The sequence below is a fragment of the Molothrus ater genome, chromosome 24 (genome assembly GCF_012460135.2).
Source record: "Molothrus ater isolate BHLD 08-10-18 breed brown headed cowbird chromosome 24, BPBGC_Mater_1.1, whole genome shotgun sequence".
Classification (NCBI taxonomy): Eukaryota; Metazoa; Chordata; class Aves; order Passeriformes; family Icteridae; genus Molothrus; species Molothrus ater.
Window position 1 is genome coordinate 469,630 of NC_050501.2, and position 19,938 is coordinate 489,567.

At 54.3% G+C, this 19,938-nt stretch overlaps 1 protein-coding gene across 6 annotated transcripts in view; it reads left to right on the plus strand.

Annotated features, from left to right (window-relative positions):
* Positions 1-19,938, plus strand: part of PTPRU (protein tyrosine phosphatase receptor type U) — a 57,842-nt gene that overhangs the window by 10,406 nt on the left and 27,498 nt on the right. For all 6 annotated transcript variants that reach the window (XM_036396922.2, XM_054517186.1, XM_036396923.2 and 3 more), the window contains exons 2-10: positions 5,304-5,432; positions 11,446-11,717; positions 11,790-11,871; positions 12,546-12,661; positions 12,853-13,027; positions 13,966-14,259; positions 14,819-15,127; positions 18,528-18,637; positions 18,966-19,167. In XM_036396922.2, coding sequence (XP_036252815.1) covers positions 5,304-5,432; positions 11,446-11,717; positions 11,790-11,871; positions 12,546-12,661; positions 12,853-13,027; positions 13,966-14,259; positions 14,819-15,127; positions 18,528-18,637; positions 18,966-19,167 — 1,689 coding nt within the window. The remainder of the gene's footprint in view (positions 1-5,303; positions 5,433-11,445; positions 11,718-11,789; positions 11,872-12,545; positions 12,662-12,852; positions 13,028-13,965; positions 14,260-14,818; positions 15,128-18,527; positions 18,638-18,965; positions 19,168-19,938) is intronic.

Consider the following 19,938-nt stretch of genomic DNA (forward strand, 5'->3'; position numbering starts at 1 on the left):
GGCAGGGTTCCCCATCAGTATGAGATGTTGGGGTGCTGGCACACCAGGACCTCTCCCTGTCTGGATTTTCCCACTGAGCTGGATTCCTCAGTGCCAAACAGCCCCTGTAACATCCCACCCCTGGGAATTTGAGCCCCCTGCAGATAGAAATGATCCTGGATCCCTTAACCTCGCCTGGGAGCCTGCGGGGTGCTGTGTACAGGATCTCACTGGCTGAGAAGTGCGTCTAATTTTAGATGAGTTGCAGAATGTGCACCCTGTCCCCCGTGTCTGCTGGCACCCGGAGGGAAGCAACTCCCGGCGTTTCCTTCCCGGGGCACGTTCCCGTAGGAGTGTGCCAAGGAAAGCACCTTTAAATACCAGCTGGGATCTGGGAGGTGGAAGGCTGGCTCTGCTCCGGGGGTGCTGGAATGACACCTTGGCGGGATCTGCTGGAGCTGTGGTTCTGTATCCCAGCACACCCAGCTCCCTGGGCTTTCTGCCATCCCTGGGGTGATCCTGGGCTGCCAGTCTTCTGGGACTTCACCACATCCCCTCTGTGCCTCGGTTTCCCCATTTGCAGCAGCTCCTTGACCATTTATCCTGTGTAAAGAGCTTCATCCTTTGGTGCAGACAAAGAGCATCTACCTCACGTGCATTTAAGAGGAGAGGTCTTGGGCATGATAATTTGGGGGTATGCAACTGCAAAGCCTCCGCCTCCATCCCTTCTCCTGGGAGGCAATGAAAACTTTGGATTTGATGGCAGGAGAGCTCTGTTCACCCCCTGCCACATCTTGCTATGGTCAGATGATGGTTTCACTCTGCAGGGTGTTTGCACTTGACTGCCAGGGCCGCATGTCATGTGTCCTGTGGGTACCTGAATCCTCCCCATTTCCTGCTGAGAATTACTTGGGGTGGAGGACTGGAGCTGCTGGATAAGGCCAGGGATAAAAAATTTATTTTGACTCTGAAATATGACCAGCGTTATCTCCCCTGGCTGGTGCCTGTGCCATGGGGTGCTGTGGCTTGTGCTCCCGAGATGCTGCACCCCAGAGATGACCATGGGGCTGATCCAGTCCTGACTAAGCCAGGGTAGGAGCAAAATGGGCTTTTTCCCATCAGGACTGGGTGTCCTGGGTGGCTGCACTGTATTTTGTAGCTTTGGGGAAGCAGCACTTGCTAAAGTTTTGGTATGAGCCTATTTTTCACAAAGCCTGTCCCCATTTTGGGACATTATTGGTATTTTGTTCCCATCAGATGATACCCCAGAGGGTCTTGGGTGGGGGAGAGCACAGTCCTGCTGGTCCGGATGGTGCTGGGCTGTGATCCCAGTCCTGCCATCCTGGATGGTGCCTGGTTGTGATCCCAGTCCCTGGATGGTGCTGGGCTGCCCTTTGGCACAGGAGCCTTCTCAAGGCTGCTCAGTAAAAGGCAAGAGAAGACACAGATCATGTCCCATGGTGCAGGAGGTTAAACAGGAAGGGTTTAAGTGTGTAATTAACTTGGAAGTGAGAGCAGTGCAGACTCTGTGGATGAAAGAGCACGGGGTGGGCTGTAGGCAGGCAGCCACGTTCCTTGGTGGCCACGGAGAATTAATTAGATGCTGTCCTTTGTGCTTGGCTGTTTGGTCTTTTTTTCCTCCCTTTTTCGTTGTGAATCACTAGTCCCTCCCCTCCCCAGATTTCCTCCTCTTCATCCTTGTAGAGGGGGATGCTGGGGTGGCAGTGGTTCCCAAGGGATGCTGAGTGGCAGTGGTGTCCTTCTCCCTGGTGAATCCATTAAGCCATCTCCTTTTCTTTCTTTTTAAGAATTTTTAGTCCATCTGGTGTTTAACCCTCACGTTGGTGCCCATGCCTATGCTCTCTGTGTGCCCTGGTGCTGCAGTGGTACCCAGGGGGCTGCTGAGCCTGCTACCAGGCTCCCTGACAAACCCCTCCAGCCACCTTTTTTTGCTTTCTTTCAAACAATTTTGCTTCATCTGGTGTTTAACCTCTACATTGGTGCCTGTCCCTCTGCTCCCTTCCACCTGGGCATGTGTTGGATCCATGGAGGTAGCAGCGGAGCAGCACTGGTCCCCTGGAGGAGGTCCCCCTGGAGGAGGCTGAGCAGCACTGGTCCCCATCTCCCTAGCAAATATCTCAAACCACCTCTTATCTCTTTTTTAAAAATAATTCTGGTCCATCTGGTGTTAAACCCCCGTGTTGGTGCTCATCCCTCTCTCCCCTCTGCCAGGAACGTGTGATGCTCTGGGGGTTTTGTGTGGGGTGTTTAATGGGGCACATCTCATCCTTGGCACAGGCTGCCTCTTGTGCATGGGGCAGGCTCTGTGTTGAGGGTGATTTAGGCAGCTTTGGGGTGTTCAGGCTGTGTCTTGGACATGTCCCACCCCCCCCAGCAGACCCCCAGCAGTATTTTTAGCTGCTGCTGCATTGGGATCGCACCTCCTGCGCTCGCTGCCTTCACCTCAGCGCCCAGAGCTGCTGTCACCCTGGCCTGGAGCCAGCTCAGGGGACCGGGGGCTCCTTGGTTCCTTTTTAGGATGTATCCATACCTGGAGCAGTCTCACCCAGCTCCCACAGTCCTTGTCCTGCTGCCCTTGGGATGGAATAACCCTCCCACTGCTGCAGGTGGATATTTTGGGTTGCAGCCTCCCTGCCCTCCTTGCAAACGTTGTGATGAAACATTAATTTTTTGCAGGTTTCTCTTGGTTTCCTCTATGACTTTCCACAGCTGCTGGAGCACCTCCAGCTACCCCCTGTGGAGTTGGGCTGTTGGCATTTAATTGCTCAGGTGTTAATTTTTATGCCCTTAATCTTGTGATGAGGAGGGAGAGTCTGCTGGAGGTTGAGCTTCTCCCAGCCCTGTCCTTGGCTGGGGAGAGATGGTGCCAGAAGCATCCCATAACTCATGGAAACCAAGGTTCTGTGAAGCCCCTTTGGCTTTTTTCCCTGTGTGTACAAATCACGGACAAATTAGTCAGGGAAATGGAGTGGCCAGTTGAACTGCCTTTGTTTTGTGCCGTGGATGGGAGGGAAGGCCCGTGCCAGGAAAAGCCTTGGCAGTAAACCTGTCCGAGGAGGGAGATGGATCAGCTTGGCCAGCACATATCTGCTCTGTAATTGCATTTTAAACTTCTGGAGCCTGGGCATCATCTCGTGGGTGGCTGAGGATGCAGGTGTGGGATGATGGAGCTGTAGGTTGGTGGCAGTGGCTGTGCTGGGGATGGCAGCAGGATCTGGGTCGGGGGCTGCAGTCCAGGAGGAGTAGGGTATGTATCTCATTATGTTTTCAGTGGCTGGGAATAGTTTATTGGGGTGAAGGAATCACTTTTCCCTGGGAAGTGGGGCTCTGCCAGACTGAAACATTGTTTGACTCTGCTCTGGTTTCTCAGGCCAAAAAAAATCCCCCAAGAACAAATTTCTGCCTCCCAGAATATCCCGCTCAGCAGATCTTGGAAAGAAACACTTGGGCCTTTTTTTCTTTTAAATCACTTGGCACTTGTCTCTGACAGTGTTTTATTTTGAAATTTATTTTATTTCCCTTCCTTCCTGGAAAATTTTGACAGATTTGTGCTTTTCCTCCTGTTAGAAAGTGCAGCCAAGTTCCAGACTCTAAAATCCACCATGTCTCGTGGTGAGAGCTGAGGACCAGGGGCTGTGGTGCGGGGGCACATCCGCATGTGGGCTGGGCAGACGCTCCATTTCGGGAAGGGCTTTAGGAAAGCTGTGATGTCTCAGTGCCTCCAGACATATGAATAGGAGAGAATTTGCTTACAGGTTTTTAAAAAGAAGTTTCTTAAGGCTCTGAGAGGAAAAAACAGTTGGTGACGGAGCTGGAATGTGCCCTTGTGCTTTAAAAAATGAGTGCAAAGGGGCGAAAAAAGCCACAAATGCCTTCTTATATATGAAAGAGTTGGGAATTGAAATTTCCTACGCATCTTATGGGCTTTTTTCCCAGTGTTTGGACTCGTGTTTGACTAAATGTTGCATCCAAGCATCCCTGAGCACAGGGAGGCACAACCCGTGCCAGCAGCGAGGCCATTAACTGCCAAATCCCCAGGTGGCGGGGGGAATTACTGATGTAATTTGGGATAAAATAGGAAGAAAACAGCAGAAATAATCCCTTGGCCCAGGTCTGTTTTCCTGCCGGTGCATTGGGGGATATTTGCTGTTGTTCATTCCGCTTGCTCGGGCCTTCCCGGGGCCCCTGGTGAGCCCGGCCCCATTAATTAGCGCTGTGCCCTGGTCCCTGTAATCGTGGGTTTAATGGGACAATGGGGCAGTGTGAGCTACAGCTCCCGGTGGCCCCACAGCAAAGCCGACCTGAGCTCCATGGTTGGCTGGATGTGGGATGATGGGAGGGCTGGATGGGGGAGCTGGAAAATGGGGTTGGACTGGAATGTGGGATCACAGGAGGGGTCTGGATGTGAGACGGGGGGGGGGGCTCTCTCTGTGTCACCTCCCGTGGGAACAAGTGGCCTTTTGGCATTTGCTGCACTTCTCCGTGCTCAGCTGAGCACGCTGTGGACCAAGGAGGTGCTGTGTAAACACCCTCGGACCCCCAAGAGATAAATCTGTAATAAAATATGACTGCCAAAAGGACTCAGCAGTGCTGGGGGGGGGGGGGGAGGGGGTGCTCAGGGCTGCATTCAGGGTTGGAGGGTCCTGGCTCAGAACTGCCACACTCACATCACGCCAGGGAGAGACCCCCAGGAGCTCAAGCTACAGGTGGAGGGTTGGGGTCAAAGCACAAAGTTTGTGTGGCCACCACAGCCAAATGCTATTTCTTGGGGGAAACCCCTTGTGCTACCAACCCCTGAGCAAAGCTGGGAGCTGCATCTGCTCCTGCTGCGAAGGCCTCCCTGAGAGCTGCTGGCTTGTGTCATTGGTGAAGCTGCACAGGAGCCGTGGGGCCCTGGTGGCACCCAGGAGCAGACCCCTGCTCACAGTGCCCTTGGGGAATGCCTGGAGTCCCCCAGCATTCCAGGGGCATCACCCCGTCCTGGTGGGGCATTCCAGGGGCATCACCCCGTCCTGGTGGGGCATTCCAGGGGCATCACCCCGTCCTGATGGGGCATTCCAGGGGCATCACCCCGTTCTGGTGGGGCATTCCAGGGGCATCACCCCGTCCTGGTGGGGCATTCCAGGGGCATCACCCCGTTCTGGTGGGGCATTCCAGGGGCATCACCCCGTTCTGGTGGGGCATTCCAGGGGCATCACCCCGTTCTGGTGGGGCATTCCAGGGGCATCACCCCGTCCTGGTGGGCTTTTGGGGAGAGAGCAGCTGCTCTGGGAGCTCAGGGGCTGACGGGTCTGTCCCCACAGCTGGCTGCACCTTCGAGGAGGACAGTGAGCCCAACCAGTGCGAGTACAGCCAGGGTGAGGACGATGACTTCGACTGGGAGCTCCTGCGCAGTTACCTGATGCCTCACCTGGTGCCTGACCTGCCTCACGGTGAGTGCCAGGGTCCCCTGGGCCCTCTGTCCCTACCCTGCCTTTGTGTCCTGTACCCCAGGGCTGGACTGTGTGACTCCTCCTGGTTTAATTCCTGCAGTGTTTTAGACTTGGCTTCGGCCTGCTTATGTGGGAAATGGGGAAAAAAACCTGTTTCTGGCTTTTTCAAGTGTGAGGAAGGGCTTGTTAGTTGGAGGCATCTCCAAAGTCTTGGGAATGGTAAGGAAGAAAATTAAAATGGACTTTAAAAAAAATCTCATTGGTTTAGAACTGTTTTGTGTTATTTTCTGGGTCCATGTCCTCTCTGCTGGCCAGGCTGGGGGAGCAGATGCAGCCAGGCAGCTGTGAGGAGCTCCCCTCTCCAGGAGGATGGTGTGAGTGCATTTGGGGGCTTTGCTTGCTCCCTGCTCTGAACTCTCTCCTGCTGTGACCCCCTTGAGTTGTCTCTGAACCCATTTGCTCAGTGAGGTTCACTGGACTTGGGATGCTCCTTGTTTTTGGGACTGCTGGCTCCTGCCTGATCCTGAAGGGCCAGTCCTGTGCTGAGGATGGGCAGAAAAACAGGAGAACTTGTTTAGAGCTCAACAGTAAAAATCACCTTTTCTGTTTATTAAAATGTTACCTACTTTATAGGAAACTCTACTGTTCCATCAACCTGCCTCCAGCTGTTTATCTTGGGCTTTGTTCATGTCAGGGGTTAATTTGGCTTTTCCCCCTCCACTAACTCTGCTCTGCCATTACCTTTCCCCATCACCTTCTCCTTCCATCCTGTCCCTCCTGGCATGTCCTGGGTGCAGGGCGAGGGCAGGGATCTGCTGGCAGATCCCTGATCCTCCCTGGATGATTTTTCCAAGTAATTGCTTTAAACTGAGCTACCATAATTGGTTTGTGTCCAGGGGGTTTCCTGGGGAAAGCAGAGCTGGGGCTTGAGGTGGCTCATGATGGAATGTCTGAAACTTGTAATTAGTTGAGTTTTCTGCTCAGTGTTCAGCTGTAATGTAAAATCTGCAGTGAGCTACCTGAGTTTAAAGCCTGGGGGCTTGCAGGGGGCTGGAGGGTTGGGTGGAATGGGGCTTCTCTCCCTATTTGAGGAAAAAACTGTGGCTCAGCAGGAGGTGGGGTCTTAAAGGAACACAAAGAGTTTAAGGAATAAACTCCAGGATTGATGGGGAAGTGACATCTCGGGTTGGAGGGTGTGAGCATTGCAGTGTCACCCCAGGAAGAGGATACCTGTCCCTGTAGCTCCCCTAAGACCAGGTAATGCTGTTTGCTTATGATCATGGGGCACCAGGGAGGTGCAGGGACCCCATTTTTGGGTGGTTTTACCCTGTTGCGGGTGGGGAGCTGTGCCTGAGGCTCTTGCAGCCCCATCACCCCCTTGGTCCTTGCAGCAGCTCAGGGGATCAGAAGGATTTCACAGTGCCAGGGCCTCTCCAGGGAGCACTTTCCAAAGGAGTCTCGTGGTCTCAGATTAAAATGAGTTTTTATTGGAGATCAGCCAGTTTCAAGGAGTGTAGGATTTATTGGAGTGGGTGCTGGCTGCTGGCCACCTGCTGCTACCTTACCATCCTACTCTCTTCTTGCTTTCTTGTTTGGTTTAGGGCTTTTCCCCCCTCTTCTCTTGACTTGTCTCTCTTTCACCTAAATATGATGAATGGGTCTCTCCCATGTTGCAATCGTATTTTTTTTGTCTCTTTATTGTTCCTTATGATCCCAGTATTACCAGGTGGAACGTGCCTGGGCTCTTCTGGCCCTTGCTGCTTGACCAGAGGCGGCAGCTGTGGTGTTTCACCTCAGAGACACCCCTGGCTGGCTGGATGCTGCAGCTGGCACTTGGAACAAGTCCAGGCAAGCAGGAACTCAGTTTTTACCTCTGGTGGAAAGGCCTTAGGCGACAGTGAAGAGGAAAAGGAGATGGATTCTGCCAGAGGGTTTAATCCAGAGTTTTATTCCAGAATCACAGATCTCTGAATCTTGTAACAGCTCCAACAGAATCCAGGACCGCGTGGTCCCGTGTCTTTTTAAGCCCAGGGAAAGGGGGAGGGGAAGGGGTAGGTGTGCCACCAGCCAGGTGGCAGGGGGGGAGTCTCAGGGGACAATGAAACCCAGGCTGGCCAATGACCCCAGGGCTGAGAAGCATCTTTTGAACTTCACCAACCAGACAAGGGCCTTGCTGGAATGTTAAGATTGACGGACAGCACCTAGCAAGGGGGCAAGGGGGAGGGGAAGGGAGAGGTTGGCACACCTGAGGGACTGGGAAAGGTGAAACAGGACATTGCTTCACACCACAACAGTTCCTTTTTTGAAGGAGCAGCTGCAGGAAGCTGGGTAAGGCAGGTGTGAGCTTGTAATCCCAGACTGGCTTGAGGTGGAAGGGACCTTAAAATTCATCCAGTTCCAACCCCTGCTATGGGCAGGGACACCTTCCACTGTCCCAGGGTGCTCCAAGCCCCAACCAACCTGGCCTTGGACACTTCCAGGGATCCAGGGGCAGCCACAGCTGCTCTGGGCACCCTGTGCCAGGGCCTGCCCACCCTGCCAGGGAACAATTCCTTCCCAAGATCCCATCTAACCCTGCCCTCTGGCAGTGGGAGCCATTCCCTGTGTCCTGTCCCTCCATCCCTTGTCCCAAGTCCCTTTCCAGCTCTGCTGGAGTCTCTTTTGGTACTGAAAGAGGCTCTAAGGTCCCTCACTCAAAATATTAAACCAACATATTTGTGAGTGTTTTTTTTTTTCTTCAAATGTGGTTTTTCCTAGATTTTCCTTCCAAATTCACTGACATTAGGAAACCCCCTGTGCATTGGAGCTTCTCAGTGCATGGAGCTGTTGTGCATGGTCCCTGCACAACCTGGTCCCTGTGCTGGGGGAACTGAGTTGTTGTCCCCACCCTGAAGAGCTCTGATGTCTCCCCATCCAAGGAGCTTCTCCTTCAGCTCTCAGCTCCAGCACTGCTTCCCAATCAGCTCCTGTTGCAATCCATAAAACCCTTGAACAACGAAGCCTGATGGTTTGCTCCCTTGGGAATTGCTGCAGTTTGTCCAAGGACCCTGTGGTGGTGGGAGATCAGCCCTTGGTGCTGGGGCTGCTTTGGGAGATGCTCTGCACAGAAGTGGGGAGTGAGTGGTTCCCTGGTTCCTGTGCTGGCTGTGACACAGAGAAGGATCCAGCACACATCAGCTTCATCTTCCAGTGGGAATTCCTGGAGGCAGATGCTGCAGTGCTCAGACCTGCTCCCCTGGCACCTCTTGTCTGGCAGTGCCGCCCTCTCCCTGTCATCCTGCCTGCCTTCCCTGCCTTCTAATAGCTCTTGGAAGTTTTTTTTTATTTATTTTTATCTCTCAGTGATTTTGTAGGAGGAAAAACTCATTGAGACAGGGAAGTGGGGGGAGTGAGTTCTTCCCTCCTCTTCTTTCAGGGCTGTTTGGGTTTTTCCTGGAGGGATGCAGTGACAGGCAGAACCCTTGGGATGGGCAGCGTGATGGGAAGAGCTGCCCCTTCCCGTGAGCAAGCAGGGCTTCAACTGGCCTTGGGCACTGCCAGGGATCCAGGGGCAGCCATGGCTGCTCTGGGCACCTGTGCCAGCCCCTCCCCACCCTCACAGGGAACAATCCCTTCCCAATATCCCGTCCAGCCCTGCCCTCTGGCAGTTTGAAGTACCTCTGCTTCTCTTATATTTATAAAAGAAAACCAACCTACACCCTGGGCTTCAGGCTAATGTCAGATATTTACAGCAGAGGAGGATAAAATTAGCACAAAAGCGAGTGGTTGGAACCTGCTTTTTCCATTGCTGCAACACCAGGAAGAAAATTAAGAGGGGAAAATAGTGTGTGTGGGAAGCCCTGCCTGATGAGGGATGCTCAGGTGCATCACTGCTCCCAGGTGACCTTATGGGCATTCTCTGTCTTTTAAAATAACTCATCAGTGGTTTAATTTTAGTCTTGGCCTCTTTATTTTGGTCCTATGGCTTTTTGTTTGTAAAGAGAGGGCAGAGGAAGGGCCTGTGTTTGTTAACAAGAGCCCATTCATTAATGAGGTGGCTTTTGGGAGATGTCCCCTGGCATGGGGTGGGTCAATGGTCTCTCTCCACTCTGCTGTCGCCTGGACCAAATGGGGTTGATCTCATTAGAGCAGAAGTAATTTTGCTGGGGGAAATGAGAAGAGAAAAAAGAGAAGCATGGGCATAGTGCCTTCCCCTTGGTGGGTGAAACGAGCTGTGCTGGACTCCGAGGAAATAAATTGTCATCGTTTTATTTCACCCTGAGTAGCCACCCCAAGGGGCTGGCAGGGCCAGGCAGCCACACAGGTCAATGGTGTGGGGAAAATTTCCCTTTCAGGGATTTCTCTCCCTTGCCCCAGCTCCCGTCCCTGAAGGGTGCACTGGGAGATGCATCTGGTACTGGCACTGTGTCACCCCAGCTGGTGCTGTGACCCCCTGGGTGTTTTGGGGTCCCCCCAGGTGCAGGTCCCAAACTCTGGGGCAGTAGATGGTCCTCCCTTGTGATCCCAAATGCTGCATGGGCATGGATGGGTGCCCCCTTGCAATCCCAAGTGTTGTAGGGGGATGGGTGGGTGCCCCCTACAATTCCCCTTCGCCTTCCTTTGGCTTTTCTTGGAGCTGCTCAGTGGGAGTCGAGGGGAGGAAAGCGCCTGAGCTTAAAATTAATTGATAATAAAGCACTGACTGTCAGGAAACAATGGTAGGCTTGAATAAATGGCCCAGCTTTGTTACTTACAGCTTCTGCTAGTATCAAAATGGAGATTAATAATCCCCTTGCCTTTGGTGAGGGGGAGGATTTGGTGTGGCAGCTTCTCATCCATCCTGTATCCTATCCATTCCGTATGGGATGTCCCCATGGCTGTGATGGACATCTCTGGGAGCTGCCACGAGGGGCTGGGACTCCTGCATCCCCCTCCTGCCTCCAGACTGGCTGGCTTGGAGCGTGCAGGACAGGGAATGATGCTGCCTTAGGGATCCCCTTTGGGATTGTCATCCTGCCTGCCCTATAAGTATGGCTTCAAGGCTGTGCTGGTTTTGCTGCTGGTGTTGTTGGGTGGTGGGAGGTGGGATCCCAGCTGCTGCTGCTGCTGGTGGGGCAGCTCTGGGAATGACATCCCAGGCACCCCCGAGAGCTGGGATGCTGCTGCTGCTCCTTAAGCCAACGAGGATTTCCCTCTGCGAGTGCCTGCTGAGCACAGTTGAAATGTGGTGACAACTGTGTGGTAAATGATCCGAGGAGCTGGGAATGGAGGTGAACAGCTGGGGCCCGGCTGGGGGGTGGGACTGATGCAGCCAAAGCTGTGAGAGTTAAGGGAGGGCAACATCGGAGCCTTTCCTGACCCAGGGGCCCTGGGGAGGCAGCAGCTCTGATCCTCCCCTCCTCTCCAGCAGTCATGCAGTGTCCTGCTGCTGCCCAGAAGGTGTCTGCTCCTGACTCCATCCCAAGTCCCTCCTGTCCTGCACATCCTCACTGACTGTCATGGACCAGTGCCCTGGGGCACATGGCCATCTTTGTGGTCCCATATCCTCCACCTTCTCTAACCCCTACTGGCAAAGCTCAGGAGAGGTGGAACAGAGAGATTAGAATCATAGAATCTCCTTAGCTGGGAGGGACCCACAGGGATCATCCAGTCCAACCCTGGCCCTGCCCAGACCTCCCAATAACCCCATCTTGGGCATTCCTACACCAAACACTCCTGGAGCTCTGGCAGCCTCGGGGCCGTGCCCATTCCCTGGGCAGCCTGGGCAGTGCCCAGCACCCTCTGGGGGAAGAACCTTGCCCTGAGCTCCAGCCTGAGCTGCCCTGGCCCAGCTCCAGCCGTGCCCTGGCTGCTGTCCCTGTCCCAGAGCAGGGATGGGAGCTGCCCCTCGGGAGGAGCTGCAGATCCCTGAGCTCTGCCCTGCTCCAACTGCACACACCAAGAGCCCTCAGCCACCCCCTGTATGGCCCCTCCAGACCCTTCACCCTCCTTACAGTTAACTCCACTCTCTCCCCCTTCTCCCCCATTGCTGCAGGCTCCTACCTGATGGTGAACTCCTCTCAGCACACCCCGGGCCAAAAAGCTCACCTGCTCTTCCAGGCACTGAGTGAGAATGACACCCACTGCCTTCAGTTCAGCTACTTCATGTTCAGCCGGGATGGGCACAGCCCCGGTACCCTCAGCGCCTACGTCTGGGTCACCGGGGGCCTGCTGGGCAGCGCTGTCTGGAGCGCCTCCGGCTCGCACGGCCGCCAGTGGCACCAGGCAGAGCTGGCAGTCAGCCTGTTCTGGCCCAGCGAGTACCAGGTGAGGCCCAGCAGCCCCCCTGGCCCCAGCCCGGCCCCCCCCGCCACGGCTGACCCCTGTTTGGTGCCGCAGGTGCTCTTTGAGGCGGTGGTTTCCAGCGAGCGCAGGGGCTACCTGGGCCTGGATGACATTTTGCTCCTGAATTATCCATGCTGTGAGTGCCGTGGGATGGGACCTGAGGGGGGGCTGCTGCACTGGGCTGGGCAGCAGGGCTTGGAGCTGGTGTCCATTGGGATGGCCCTGGGGAGAGTGGAGGGCCTAATGCCAGGGGGCAGCCTGTGGCACCTGGATGTCCTGATGTTACCTGGGCTGGTGGACCTCTATCTCCTGGGCGCCTCTAAGGCTCCTTTTTGCATCTCCATCCCTATCCCCACCAGCTGCAACATTGCTTTTAGTTTTTATAAAACTTTGGAAAAGCACAGATTGAACACAAGGCCTGAGTGTCCCCATCAGGAGGGGCCACCCAGGCTGGTGGGGGTCCAAAATCCCAGACTGTCCCTACACATTGGCTCTTGGGGTCACATCCTATTTCTTCCAGGCTGGGCAGGAGACCTGCCCCTCTATCATCCCATACCTTGCATCTGGCACCAGCACTGCGGGGTGCTGGAGAGAAAGGCTCATCCCTCCCTGGGCTGGTTCTATGGGGACAGGAACACATACCTCACTTGGAGCCAGGCTCTGAGGGTGGGCATCAGGCCTGTCCAGAGCTTGGCTCAGCTGTCGCATCCTGGGTGGGTTTTTGGGTGGGGAGGGATTTTTGTGGCAGTGCTGCTGTGGGTCTCCTTGGACCTCAGGTCCTTCCTCACCTCTTGCTTTGTCCCTCGGCAGCGAAAGCGCCTCATTTTTCCCGCCTGGGTGATGTGGAGGTGAACGCGGGACAAAACGCCACTTTCCAGTGCGTGGCCGCTGGCAAGGCTGCCGAGGCCGAGCGCTTCCTCATGCAGGTGAGGAATGGTGGTGGTGAAACAGCCACAGCCAGCCCCACACACGGCTTTCCTGTGGGACAAAACCCCGCCAGACATGGCGGGAGAAGAGCCATCCCCCTGCTTTTAAGCAGACATCATGTGGGGACACCCCTGGTGGCTCTGGAGGTGCCACCGTGCCCCCTGTGACGCCGTGTGTGTCCCGTGGGCAGAAGCAGAGCGGCGAGGTGGTCCCTGCCGCCTCCGTGAAGCACATCAGCCACCGGCGCTTCCTGGCCACGTTCCAGCTGGAGGCGGTGTCCAAGGCAGAGCAGGACCTGTACCGCTGCGTCACCCAGTCCGCCCGCGGCGCCGGCGTCTCCAACTTCGCCGAGCTCATCGTCAAAGGTGGGTCAGCTGCCCTTGACACCCAGGGCCACGGCGAGCCTCTCCTGCTCCGCTGTGTGCAGAGGAAGGTGGGATGCCTGGAACACTGGGATTGCGGTTTCTCACTGTGGAAGAGTTGCTAAACATGGACTGTGCAGCATAAAACCAGAAACTCCTTTCCTGGTGGCCTTAGATAATTTATTTTTGATTGCAGTAGGTGGGAATTAATTAATTATGGTGAAACTGTGCAGCACCATGCTGGGCTGTGTGACTTATGAAGACAATTAAGGTTTGATCAGATGAAACCCTATTGCAGCTCTTGAAGCCTTCTGAAAGTGATGGAGGGCACAGGCACAGACTGAAGTTTGAAGACTGGATGGTGTCATCCTGTTCTTGGGTGACTCCCATGTCCTCTGGGTGGGGAATCCGAATTTGTTCTGTGCTCTGCGGTGTGAATCCCCGAATGGTTTGGGTTGGAAGGGACCTTCAAGCTCATCCAGTGCCACCCCCTGCCATGGGCAGGGACACCTTCCACTCAACCAGGTTGCTCAGAGCCTGGCCTTGGACACTTCCAGGGATGGGGCAGCCACAGCTTCTCTGGGCAGCCAGTGCCAGGGCTTCCTCACCCTCACAGGGAAGAATCTTTCCCTAATATCTAATCTAAACCTACTCTCTGTCAGTGTGAGGCCATTTTCCCTTGTCCTGTCACTACATGCTCTTGTAAAAAGTCCCTCTCCATCTCTTTTGTAGCCCCTTTCAGATACTGGAAGGCCACAGTTAGGTCACCCCAAAAATTCCCTTCTCCAGCCTGAGTGTGGTGGGTTGGTGTGGGAAGAGACACTGGAAATGTATTGACTGCAGCCTGTAAACAGTAAAATAAAACCGTGGTACTTGTGGTTGTGCCAGCACTGGCCTGGCTCTGGGGATGCTCCACCTGCCCCTTCTGTGCTCTCTTGCAGAGCCCCCCACCCCCATTGCCCCCCCCCAGCTGCTCCGGGCCGGCTCCACCTACCTCATCATCCAGCTCAACACCAACTCCATCATCGGGGACGGCCCCATCGTGCGCAAGGAGATCGAGTACCGCATGACCTCGGGGCCCTGGTCCGAGGTCCACGCTGTCAACATGCAGACCTACAAGCTCTGGCACCTGGACCCCGACACGGAGTACGAGATCAGCGTCCTGCTCACCCGGCCCGGTGAGGGGGGCACCGGCAAACCGGGGCCGCCCCTCATCAGCCGCACCAAGTGCGCAGGTGGGCCCCATGGCATCCCTGGGACGGCTCCCCTGGCACCCCCAGCCCTCCTCCTTCCTGTGCTGAGGAGAGGAGCTAACCCAAGGCACCTGTGTGTGTCTGTGTGTGTGCTGTTGACAGAGGTGCCCCCTCGTTAACTTCTCCCATTCAGTCCAATTAGAGCTGATTAAACTCCCTCCCACTGATGGCACTTGGTCCCTCTTGTCTCAAGAGCCTTACTTGGCTGTGATGGCACCACAAGGGCCCTTGTGGTGGAGGCAACTTTCTCTGGGCAGCGGGGGCTGCTTGTGGGGCTGCTACCCTGCTTCACCTCCACAGGGAGGATGAGCCTGGGGCAGCTGCATGGTTAGTGGCTGAGAGAGGTCCCCAGTTATGTCCCCAGTCCTCTCTGCAGGGCAGCAGCATTCTATGCTGGGGTGGTCCCAGTTTTGCAGTCAGGGTTGCTCTCTGCACTCATCTCTTTTGTCCCTATGGACAAAAGGGTTTTCCCTGATAAGACACATAAATCCATGAGATGTTTGCCTCCTTGCTCACCTCTCCCTGTCTCTCTTCCCCACAGAGCCCATGCGAGCCCCCAAAGGCCTGGCTTTCTCTGAAATCCAGTCCAGACAGCTGACATTGCAGTGGGAGCCGCTGGGCTACAACCTGACCCGCTGCCACACCTACACCATGTCCCTGTGCTACCGCTACTTCATGGGCAGCGGCCACAACCAGACCTTCCAGGAGTGTGTGAAGATGGAGCGGAACACCAACCACTACACCATCAAAAATCTGCTGCCCTACAAGAACATCCACGTCAAGCTCATCCTCTCCAACCCTGAGGGGCGCAAGGAGGGCAAGGAGGTGATATTCCAGACAGATGAGGATGGTGAGTCTGCTCCGGGAGATGCATCATCCCCAAAATTGGAACTCTGTAGCTAGTGAGCTGCTGGGGTTTTTCCTGTGGCATGGTGTGCATCCCTGGCTCCTGGCCTATGGGCATGATGAGAATATCTCCTGAGCCAAGGAGGAGGTGAAAAGGATCTTGCAGCCCCAGAGGTGTGCAACAGGAGGTGAGAGAAAGGGGCACTGATGGTGTTTGGGGAAGGGAGATGCCAGGGGCCTGGGAGGCTCAGGGATTGGATGGGGGTGTCACTGTGGACACACTGCCCTCATGCTTGGAGTGGAATTTTATCCCTGGTTGATCCAATGGAGGGTGTGGGAGTTGCCTTATACCCAGCTTCTCTCAGCACAAGTTGTCCTCACTCAGCCGTTATTGGGAACCAAAGCCTGGCGGCCGTAATAACAGCAATTAAAACAATTAATGCTTTGCACTCAGGTAACATCTTTTATCTGCTTGGTTTCTGATGGATTGGGCACTGCTGCATTTCTGGGAAAGTGCTGTTCACCAGGGCAGGTGCAGCTTTTCTTGGCTTCCCTGGTGCTCTTCCCTGGTGAAGTTTGCTCTCAGGTGGGTTTGGGTTTGTGCAGAGAGCTCTGCAGTGATAAGGCCTCAGTTTCTGGCAGCAGCTTTGCTCCTGTTTGCCCCCTGTTCTGGCTGTGCCCTGTTCTGGGTTCCCTGTCACCTGAGTGGGCAGACATCCTTGATGGATGCTCCAGCATTGCTCCAGGACTTCTTGATTTTGGAATCGCTTGTTCTGATGAGCCCTTCCCTGAGGATCTGCTCAAGCTGAGGCTGCTGGAGAGGTCTCCCAGGTCCGGCTTCACCTGCCCCTCACCCTGTCTGCAGCTTGCCATCAGCAGTGCCTGAGTCACTCTGGGCTCTGGAGATCCAAGGGATATGGCAGGAGCTACAGGACAGAGCTGGCTCTGTGTGTCCAGTGCCACCCATCAGTGACAGGCCACATCCAGAGCTGGCCTCTCCTACTGCCGAGTGTGGCTGGAGCATCCCTGGCTCTCACGGAAGAGACATCTGTTAAGCAAGAACTGAATTAATCTCCAAAGCACTTTTTAGCATAAAAAATCATCAATTAAAGGGAAAGAACTGGTGATTGCAAATGATTGAGCTGCCTCCAGAGCCCTGGAGGACCCCTGAGGAGAAGCCTGCCATGGAATTCCCCTGCACAGGACTTGCCATTACCTGTGCAGAACTCACTCCTGTCTCCCAGGCTGGAAATGAAAACCTGAAGAGCTCGAGAGGAGCTGAAAGCACCTCCAGGTCTTTTTTCATCTTCAAAGCCTAAATCCAGCACCTTCCTCTGTACACTTTCCACATCCCCAGCCCTCAGCCTGCCCCAGCGGGGGCACCCAGCTCTGCCCTGCCAGTGGTTTATTTTCCAGCTCTAATTGCTCCAGTTGTTCTCACTGGGCTGTGACTGCTCCAGCTGTTTGCTTATGGAATATTAATACAGGAGCTCCAGATGTCTTTTTGCTATACTATAATCACTCCAGCTGCTTTTTCCTGTGCCTCAATTAACTGGGGCTGCTGGCTTCCCCCTTGGATTGAACTTGAGGCTGTGTATACATTCAGTCTGATGGCGATGGATCTATGGATATCCTCCTACAGATATGTGGCAAATACTCCTCATGTGTCTGGCCCAGCCAGCCTGGGAGGATGATGAGGGTTTGAGCTCCTAGAACTGCAGGATTAACAGCTGCCCCTGCAAGTAAACCAAGGTGCTGAAAGCTTATTAATGATAGGACTCTTAACTGTGGTTTATTCTGGCACAAGGCCAGTTTTGGCAGCAGCATCCCCTGGGGCTGCTGTTGGTAGGCTGCAAAGATGCAGCTTCCCCATCCTGAGTGGTAAACCCTGGTTTGGGGCTGGAAAATCCAAGTAACTGGGCCAAACCAAGGCTGTTGTTTACAGCATCCTTCTTGGACCCCAGGCAGAGCTGTGCTGGGCTGTGGGCAGGACACTGAGGGAAGTGTGCTGCATCCATAGATTATCCAGCTGGTGTTTCAGTGCCCCCCATGGATCCAGGTGACCCACAGCTGGAGACTTCATTCTGTGTGTGCATGAAATGATGAAACTCAATCCCAGGGACCTGTGGAAATACCTCTGCAATGTGATGGTGCTGCAGGGAGCCATTTCTCCTGGAAGCAGGCAGGGTGCATGTGATGCAAGCCAGGATAAATATATATAATTCCATAAAGAAATATATGTGTGCAAATATGGATAGCAGAGGGGTATGTGCACACCTGGCAGCTGTTGTGTGCATCCTTTGTCTCTCTCAACCTGGGATGGAAGCACGATACCTCTACTTGAATATGTAAATATGTGTGTGTGTGTGCGTGTGTATATGTATATGTGTATATATATATATATATATGTGAATATATAGGTATTATAATATTAAGATAATATATAAATTATCATAGAGACAATAACAATGATACAACATATAATAATAGAAAATAACATATAATTATATATAGTGTAGGTTCTGTATATTAAAACCCAATCTCTGTAGGTACACACTTTACTGCCCTACAGGTTTCCGTAATTCTTCCCAAATTTAATAAGTGCCTGTGTACATGTGTAGGACACAGTGCCTCTGATTAAATTAACTTGTAAATCAGGTGGAAACGGTTCGTTTGCACGGTGGGAAGCACGGGAGGTGATCCCTCTCTCCCAGTCCCCTAATTACATCCGAACAAAAGCTGTGAAAAAAGCCAATCAGAGAGAAGAGCTGCTGTCCCCTGCAAGGTTTGGGAGTGGGGGATGCTGCCGGTGCCTTCCTGAGCCATTGCCTTTCCTTGCTGACCGCCTCGGGTGGAGAAATCCATCATAAAGGAGTGGATATTGATCCCAGCGCTGCTGATTGCCGTCAATGATTACAGTTATTATTGTGGTGGTGTTAATTAGAGGGGAGGCTGGGCCACGTCAAGCCCGTCTGCATGTGAGGATGTTGCTGCTTGCTGGCAGTGTCTCCACAGGATGCTAATGGCTCCAGGGGGGAATTGGGTTGTGGGGAAAAAGGGAATTTATTTCTTTTCCTCATGCTGGAAAGCTTAGGCACCCTGTGCTGCTGCTGATGCTTGGGCTGAGGTGCTGAAACTTGTGGGGTTTGTGCTGGTGTGGGAACCTCCCCCTCCCATGGCAAAGTGTCACCAGTGGGTCCAGGTGCATCAATGCCTTGGGTGTCTCCCTGGGGAGGCACCAATCCTGTCCGGTGGCACATGCTGGATGTGGGTGATGTGGCACAGGGAGTGTGGTGGCTCAGTCACAGGGCACAACTTCCACAGCCACCCAGAGGGGTTTCCTGGAGGATTTCTTCTTACAGACTGGTTTCCAGCTGCATCCAAGCACATCTTTCCTTCCCCAGTGCCTGGCGGCATTGCCTCTGAATCCCTCACCTTCACCCCACTGGAGGACATGATATTCCTGAAGTGGGAGGAACCAGTGGAGCCCAATGGCCTCATCACGCAGTACGAGGTACATCCTGGCTGGTGTGGCACCTGGGGTACATGGGCACATGGGAGGGTCCTATTGGGGGGTGTGTTGGAGGGGTCTGGGACAACCTCTGCTGTCAGCCACGAGGATTAGAGGCAGCTGCTGCTACTCCTGAGCCCTTTGGCTTTTCCAGTGAACCTCTGCTTTTGTTTCATCTCCAAAAGTCCCTGGCTGCCTCCAGGCTGCCCCATGACCACCTCCTCCTCTGAATTCATTGTTTTAATCCCTTCTCTACCTGAATCTGAGTGATTTGCCCTGTCATTGTTTTAATCCCCTCTCCCATGGGTGATGCTGTGCCCTGTCTCTGCAGATCAGCTACCAGAGCATCGAGTCCTCAGACCCCGCGGTGAACGTGCCGGGCCCACGGCGCACGGTGTCCAAGCTGCGCAACGAGACCTACCACGTGTTCTCCAACCTGCACCCCGGCACCACCTACCTGTTCTCGGTGCGCGCCCGCACCGGCAAGGGCTTTGGCCAGACGGCGCTCACCGAGATCACCACCAACATCTCTGGTAGGTTCCCCTCTCATTCCTGCTGCTGGGGCTTCTCCTCCACTCAGGTGTCCTACCGTGGTGTGCAGCCCCTGGCTCACTCCTGTGCTTTTGGTGACTGGCAGTGTTTTGATGGCTGGATGCTGCCATAGAAAGATGCTCTTGGTGGTGGCAGCTGTGCTGTGAGCCCACGGGCAGTTGCCAGACTGGTGGGTACCTGTCTGGGGAGCCTGGCCAGCCCACTGCTGGTGGCTGGTGCTGTCTGAGCTCTCAGTGTATGAGTGAGGGATTAATTAGGCTTTAATAATAAGCTCTGCAGTACTCAGGGCTCTTTGCTCATGTCCGTGGTGTCACATTAACTGCAGCAAATGGGCTGAACTGAGTGTGAATGAGGGCACTGGGACAAAGCAACTCAAGCTGGATCTCAGTGGCTGGCAGTGATGGTTTGGGGACCACAAGGTTGTGCCAGGTATGAGGGGGGTCCCCCACCTTGCTCTGGGGATGCTGCTGGGCTGGCTCAGGTGTGCTTCTGCCGTGGGGTGGGGGAAGCTCACACTGTGCCAGTGATTCTGAGTGGTGCTGTTCTTGGGCACATCTCAAGACTGGAGCATTTGGGTTCTGCTGAGGTTGGATCCCACTCTTGGTTTCTTCCCCTCTGCTAGACTGGTGTTGGTAACCTCCCTTGTGCACACCCAGGGGTCATCTCTCAACTCTTGTTCAAGACATGGAGAGGTTTTTTACTTTATTTGCAATAATTCATATGACACCACTGGGTGATGCCTTGCCCTGGGC